The sequence below is a fragment of the Gossypium arboreum genome, chromosome 2, assembly GCF_025698485.1.
Source record: "Gossypium arboreum isolate Shixiya-1 chromosome 2, ASM2569848v2, whole genome shotgun sequence".
In the NCBI taxonomy this organism is placed as follows: domain Eukaryota; kingdom Viridiplantae; phylum Streptophyta; class Magnoliopsida; order Malvales; family Malvaceae; genus Gossypium; species Gossypium arboreum.
In genome coordinates, this window is record NC_069071.1 from 5,522,559 (window position 1) to 5,530,467 (window position 7,909).

General features: G+C 30.9%; 1 protein-coding gene across 1 annotated transcript; it reads right to left on the reverse strand.

Moving 5' to 3' along the window:
* Positions 1–3,883: 3,883 nt before the first annotated feature.
* Positions 3,884–5,880, reverse strand: LOC108466549 (linamarin synthase 2-like). Its single transcript, XM_017766917.2, has 2 exons — positions 5,279–5,880; positions 3,884–5,008 (listed from the first exon to the last, which is right to left on the reverse strand). The coding sequence occupies exons 1-2, from the start codon at positions 5,784–5,786 to the stop codon at positions 4,080–4,082; spliced, it is 1,437 nt and encodes a 478-aa protein (XP_017622406.1). The 5' UTR covers positions 5,787–5,880; the 3' UTR covers positions 3,884–4,079.
* Positions 5,881–7,909: the final 2,029 nt, after the last annotated feature.

Sequence of the window (7,909 nt, forward strand, 5' to 3'; positions counted from 1 at the left end):
ATGTACATATATGATTATCTTTGATATGCTGATACAAGGAAATTATGTAAGATGAGACTATTATTAAACTCAAGTGCGATATGTTAAGAAAATAGATATATCAATGTTGAATTTATATGTGATATGTGCAACTATACTAACAATGTTGCTGTTTGATTTTTATACAAGTGCGAAATTGTTGATTGAATGGTAATATATTTATTTATATGGTGTATTGAATCGGTAAGTATTTAAATTTTTTTTAAGTGATCTGCATATGGTAGTAATACTCAGAAACCCTATTCTGGCAGCGGATACGGGTTAGGGGTGTTACAGTTTATGCAGTTCGGTTTTCCTATGTCTTTGAAGCTTAACTTAGTTAGCAATTTCACTATCTTTAATCCACAATACAATAAGTGAATCACACTCTACTACTTTCCAAGTATAGAGATCTCACACTTGTACCTAAAGACTATAACACTCACCTCTAAATCCTCCTCTTGAGAATTTAGAATATAAACACAACTTGTTTAATTTCAATTGCACTCACAAATACACTCGTCGATGAACAAATAGGCGCTCTCAATATTCTGTACGTAAACTTATACAAGTCTTTCAAATATATAGATGTTAAAGACTCGCTAACATACTATAGATTAACTACAATTCAATCCCTATTAAATAGCAATATACAATATATTAATTAAGTCTAATATAAAGTAGAATCCTTGGAGATATGTCTTCAATGCAATCCCAATCCGATCTGGATATTTTAAGGGATTTGATTGTTTGATATGATCCGATCCAATCTTTAAAGATTTGTTTCTCCAGAAGATGGACTTCAATTATGGGTCAACCCACATCCACAAATCATTTAAGTCATTTACCAATTGATTTGGTTGAAAAGATTTTCAACTTCAAATAAGGTAAGTTATATTGCCTGTCGAAGTGCTAGGTTGAAGTGGCCATCTCGCTAGCACTTCAAAAACACTTGCCTCAACAATAAAACATCTATCAAGGTTGATCAAGTCTTCCATATATAGAGCACAAATCCATTTTCACAAGGTAAGATTTAATCCATCTTGATTTGCCCAAATCTCATCAAATCAATAACACTCCATACCAGACCTAATTGTTGATCAAGGTACCCAAATGTTACATTCGTTGCTAGAGCAACTACAATAATTCCATATCGATTGAAAATTCTTATTCAAGTTATTAAGCTTATTATGCAATTAAAATGTGATTTATATACTTATTTGAGCTTTATACAGGCTTTACGAAAGCTTTTTAGGTGATTAAAAGTTGCTTAAGGACTAAATTTTAAAGTTCCAATTTGTTTGTCCCGACTTCAAGGATGCCACATCACGATGTCATTCACGAACTAGGGCTCATCATGACTTCGAGGATACCATGTCACGACGTCACTCATTGAGTATGACTTATCATGACGTGTGTTCTTTCTTCTTGATTCTTATGAATTTTAATTGACAACTCCTAAAACAATGTTCATATGGTACCTATAATCCAATTCAGCTAACATACCTTTCACATTTACCAATTTTCAACCTTAAACATTATATAATTCAACTTAATACTAAATCAAACATGACCAAGTTTACAAAATTAGCAAAGAAGATAAAAAAGTATCAAATGCTTCTATTAGAATTCTTCCATAGACATCTTAATATAACCTTATGTACATGTCATAAACTATTCCTGAAAATCAAAATCATACTCTCTTCCAAGCTTCGGTTTGTGATGATATGAGTAGGGATTGACATTCACTCTAGAACTTCAAGTCAATTCTTCACTTATGCGTTAAAAAGAAAATAAAGCGTTAAGCTTGTGAAAGCTTAGTAAGTACATCAAGAATTAAATTCTTCATTTAAAATTTAATCATTACTAATGTATATAAACTTACAAATTATTACCATCATACAAGAAATTATTTAGATAATAGCTATAGTAGGGTTTCAAAATAACAATTCATAAGTTACTTATCATTCTCATTATTAAATTCACTTACCTTGAAAATCTATAACCCAATGTGGACTTAATAAAACATATAAGATAAGTGAAAAAAATCAATAATTCACAATGAAGTCTTTCAATATAGTTTGGAGCGATGAGAATTCCTCAAGTAGCACAAATTCAAAATGAGAAAAGCTTAAGTAACTATACGACCTCCACGACAAATGTTATTTCTCCTAGTGTGACTGACTTAGAAACAAATAGTAAATTATATGGTGAGTCAAGTATAGAGTCCTACAAAGCTACAAGACTATGCTGGAAAAATGGAAGGATATGTCATGTGAATGCAAAGCTGATAGATGACAACTCCAACCTCAAAGAAGAAAACCAAAAGTTGGTTAAACAAATGGAGTTGAAAGATTCTTTACTTGCTGAAAAAATTGCTAGTTTGGAGAATACAAAAAAGGATCTTGCAACTACTCAATCCATGCTAGAAAAATTCAATGCTAGTAGTGGTAAATTTACCTTATTTAGAATTGGCAGTCTTTTGATATTATGGACATGTGTTGGCCTATATTTGAAGATCAATTTTATAAAGTAACAAATCCTTGAAGATGAATCAATCTAGATCAAGTGAATTGGATCCTTTGATTTTTTTGGAGATCGACTTGAATGAATTGAAGACATATTTTGTAGATACTTGATTTATTTTGAATTTTATGAGGATATTTGTATAACCCTATTATGGGACTATTTTAGTGAGATCTTGATTGTAATTGATTGATATGTTAACAATTCTTAAACTCTTATAGTAGAGGCTTGTGTAAGTTAGATGGGTAGAGAGAGTTTGTTCTTTAACTTGTTCTTTAAGCAACCATTTTCTGAGTGTATTTTCTGTAAATAAATAAGGGAGTCGCTTGGTTTACACAGTAAATTTTTAGAGAGAAAATTTAGAGGAGAATGATATAGATTTTAAATGTAAACGTTAAATTTATATATTGGTATGTGATGGGATTTAAACCAAATATCAACAAGAGAGACATCTAAAATATAGTGATTTCAATATATTGCTGTCTCGAATGTTGTAATTCTTATACATTTACAATTGCCCTGTATATATATATATATGAATATAAAAGTACAGGACCAATCTCTAAAATTTTCATGTAAAGGCAAGCGGGAAAAAGAAAATGCTATAAAATAAATGGTCGATCTTACTTTGAATTCTAAGGATTTTGCTGTCTCCCTTATAATTTGAGGCAACCGCGGCGATTGACTATCAATAGTACCTAGGTCGGCGTTATTGGCTATCATACCCAATAATGCCGACGCCCATACCCATTCAATTGCCATTAATATAATAATGCTGATTTCTATACCCAGAGTTAAAACTCAATTTTACTTTCAATTTACTTTTTTTAATACTAATAATAATGTAGATATTTATACTTAATATTTTTAAGTTAGATTAATAGTCGAACTGGTTAGATCATCAATTCCTCGATTTAGCTAGTTTAATCAATCTAATTAAAAATATTAAAATTTAAAAAAATTTAAACATACTCAGTTCAACCGACTTTTTAAGTGGTTCAATCAGTTTATATCAATTTTTGATCTAACTAGTTCAAAGTCATTCTTTAAATTGGTAGCTCGATTGGTTCCTGATCCAACCATTTATATTAATCCAAATTTTTTTCCTCCAAATTTTAAACATATTTTCTCATATTAATCCATGGACAAACATGCAAAACTAGTATAAATTATTAAAGTATTCATTACCTCAGGTTGTAGGGTTTCATTTTCCTCTTAAAGCAAATACCGAATTGTGAAACAAAAAGAACAGAACATCACCAAATGAAAACCAGAGCTCGAAACATTTACAGAGGATATAAAAGGACACCAAAATGATACCATTCCCATAAAACTAAAATTGAAGCTGGAATCAAATATATAAATTTATTGAACATATCATACTAAAATATGCTTAGAAGTCAAATAGAAATTCTTTAAACTCGTTCTAAGAAGACAAATTATAAAGGAAAAAAATGGATGTGAAATGCAGAAGTAGAGACATTGAATGGATTCCCATTCATTATTTAAGTAATCCCTCACTTCCCTATTTCCAATTAACCATGCTTGAGAGCTTCCTTAACAAATCTATCAAAATTACAGTATGATAATCCCCCAACATCAGTGGCTTCTTCGGCTTTCTTCTTCCATTCCAAAGCCTTCTCTTTCATTTTCTTTCCTTCATGTCTTTCCATCATTTCCTTAACTAAAAACTCAATGTTCTCTCGCTTCACATCATAATCCACTTCCATGCCTATGCCCCAATGAGTGCAAGCATACCGACAATTGGTTTGTTGATCAGCAAAAAATGGCCAACAAATTACTGGCAAACCTCCTGATATGGCTTCCAGGGTGGAGTTCCACCCACAGTGTGTCAAGAAAACTCCAACTGAAGGATGTGAGAGTACCTCATATTGGTTGCACCAGCTTGTTATCAGCCCTCTATCCTTAATCTCCTCCAGGAACTCATCTTCCAGAATTGCAGAATCACCCATCACGATATCTGGTCTAACGATCCATAAAAACGGGTGCTTAGAGTTAGCCAGCCCCCATGCAAATTCCTTGAGATGCTTCTCCGACATGACAGTAATGCTTCCATAGTTCACGTACACAACTGAATTGAGTTCCCTTTTGTTAAGCCATTCAATGCAGTATGTATCTTCTTTCCAGAGGCTTGAGTTCATTGACTTGGATGGTTCTTCAAGCATGTGCCTGGCAAGCAAACGAAGTGGTCCTATTGTATAAATTCGAGGGAATTTGACAGCGATTGCTTCCAACACTTCATGTTCCAACTCATCAAATGTGTTGAAGATGATTGCTGGAGCTTTTAGGCAATTCTGTGCTTCGGATCCCAAGAAATCAAACATGATATCATTTGGATTGTTGGCTCTAAAAAAGCTAGGGAGATCTCTGAAGCGAATGTTACTCATTCCAGGAACCCAATCGATAGGTTTATCAAGAGTTCCATCGGTGAGAAAAGTTTCATCTGACACACACAAAAGGACAAATTTTGAGTTATTTTAGACAAAGTCAACAAGGATCTACCTACAGGAGGTGGTCAACACGCCAACAAACAAAACTACAAACACCACAACCTTCTCAAGGACAACAAACATAACAGGCAGCAGATAAAACCCCACACCACAATAGAAAATGGAAAACACAGTACACATTTAACGACTACCATTTTTCTGCTCAACTAAGCACACCTTAAGAAGTCTGATGGATGAACCGAGACTGCGTAAAAAGTACTTACTTGGGAATGGAAAAATGCCTCGTTTAAGTAGTTCACTGAATTGAAGATATCCCATGAAACTACAAGCTGAGGCAGTCCAAAACTGAATTTCTGGTATACCAAGTACCTCAGCAGCTTTAATAGCAAAGCTCATAACTCCATCCGAAACTATGCAAGTAACAGTGGGCACTTGGGGCGAGGAGTTTAACTTAGTTAGTAGCTCTAAAAATGGTTCCAAGCAATTCTTTCGTGTCGAATCACATAGAGCTGGAATGTTCTGTGTTGCATCACGATCGGACAGCGGCAGCCCGTCCGGGATGGTTTCGAACTGGAAATCAGGCAGACCCTTGACGAAGTCTGACCCTTTGGACCTGATGTAGCGCCTATGGTTGAACTCAGTGTTAACAAAGGTTATGAAGAAGCCCATTGAATGTAAGAGCTTAGCCAGTTGCATCATGGGGGTAACATGGCCTTGTGCAGGATATGGAACGCATACAGCGTGGGGTTTAATGCTTTCAACTGAACCCATCTCAACACAACAATCTTTGCAGGGAAAAGCTTTCCTTGGTTGCTAGTGCTAGCTTCAATGAAGCTTGAAAATCACAAGCTATTAGCAACATTCAATATAAATAATTGGAACAGACACCATAATTGGTGACATCATTAATGAGTAAAATATTAAAAATTAAAAAATAATTATTATTTGAAAATTTATTTATTTTAATAAAATCATTAAACATTTTGATTTAGAATTTTAAAAACTAGAAAAATATATAATAAACAAAAATAATTATTTTTCTTGTTTTTTTATTACTATAAGTGGAAAGTTGAATTCAAAAGTATGATTTCTAAACTCAATTTACATAATTAGGGATTTTAAAAATTTATAAATTATTTAAACTCTTTTAATTAGTTGGATAATGTTCTAAAGTACATAGGTGTGGGATGGGTTATATTCTTTGAAAATATTAAATTTGATTGGGACATTAACTTTCCAAAACACCCTTCAAATATCCATATTATTGATTTGTTTTCATAATCAAAAGAAACACACTTTGGAAGAAAAGAATTTGTTTGAGCTAAGTAACTCTATTGAATATATGAAATTCCCATTATTTTCAACTATTTCTTTTACAATTTTAATCAACCAATTCAATTTTAACCCAAATTTTAATCATATAAATTTCAGCAATTTTTTTAAGATTTTAATAATCTTTAAAGCTTTTTCCCTGTATGTCAATACACAAGGAAATGAGAAAATTATTAAAATTATAATTAAGTTTAAATAAAACTTCAATTATTCATTCAAACATTTTAATATTTTATTCATTAATGATATAATGAATTGTAATGCACTGATGGTGCATAGGATTCATAATCGACAATTTGCATCAAACATTATTTCTTAACATAAAGTATTAATTTAATTTAAGCTAAATTCAAGTTATAGGAATTTACTAAAGGATAATCTTCAAAATTATATATGAACTTTGATATAATGTGTGATTTGATATGTTAAAACCTTTTTTTTTTCAAATTGACTTTTTATTTTGAAAACGAAAATGGGAGTCTCCACCTATCCTTTTTATGAAGTGTGATTGGATCACCTTGTAATTTGATCGTTTTAATAAAAGGTTTGATTTACTAAAACAATGATTTTTGGTCTACAAAATTTAGGAAATGAGTTCGGGAGTTGGTTACGCACAATGAAGGATTAGCACCCTCGTGACGCTCAAAATTGGTAACTATTTGATTACTTAATGTCTCAGTGTCGAGAATTGAAAATTTGAAAAGAATTTAAAAACATGATCCCATTTTGTAATAATGTTATTTTTTTAATTAAACTCAGTTGAATAAATTAGAACGTGTAAAAGGACATCTTATCTTGAAGTAACAAAAAAGTCATATCCCGTAAGTTAAGATACGACATCTCGATTCCTCGAAAATAAGCTTTCCCTTTATTTTATTATTTAATCAAATCTCATGTATTTTAATTTAAAGGATATTCGATCATCTAGGTTTAACGAGAAAATTAAAACTCTATAAGTTAGGATATGACTTCTCAAATCTCCAAATACAGGACATTGCCTATTTTTAAAGCTTCCCTTCTTTTTTTTTTATAATAACATATGTACAATTTAAAACTATGGGTATTTATCTTATTTGGGGTATAGTATAAAAACAACTATGGGTAAATATGTTTAAACGTGATTCATGATGCGATTTTAATGAAATAAGATAAAATGATAATGTAGAAAATAGAATGATAATATACTGAATAAAATGTCGCTAACAAATGACAATAATATGAATATACTAATAAAACAATTTATAATACATATATTGGCGATAATCACATAATATATACCACTTTAATACTAATATGAACAATTAAAGGAAAAATAAATAATAATAATAATAATAATAATAATAATAATAGTGACAAAATATGCACATTAAAAAAGACAATACCAATTTTAATATAATAAGGACAGGAAATAAATAAATAAATACATAAATAAATATAGAGGGAAATAGTTTATAAAATATTGAAAATATAAAGGACTAAATTAAAATATAAATGAAATTAAGGGTGCAATTTGTAATAAAATAGATAATGATAGTAATAATAATAGAAAAATAATTATAATA

What these genes read in the sequence shown, in the direction of transcription:
- LOC108466549 (XM_017766917.2), bottom strand. Translation starts at nt 5,786, where the DNA reads ATGGGTTCAGTTGAAAGCATTAAACCCCACGCTGTATGCGTTCCATAT. An exon ending in AGGCATTTTTCCATTCCCAA is followed by an intron (nt 5,009 to 5,278) that starts GTAAGTACTTTT and finishes TGTGTGTGTCAG; the next exon opens with ATGAAACTTTTCTCACCGAT.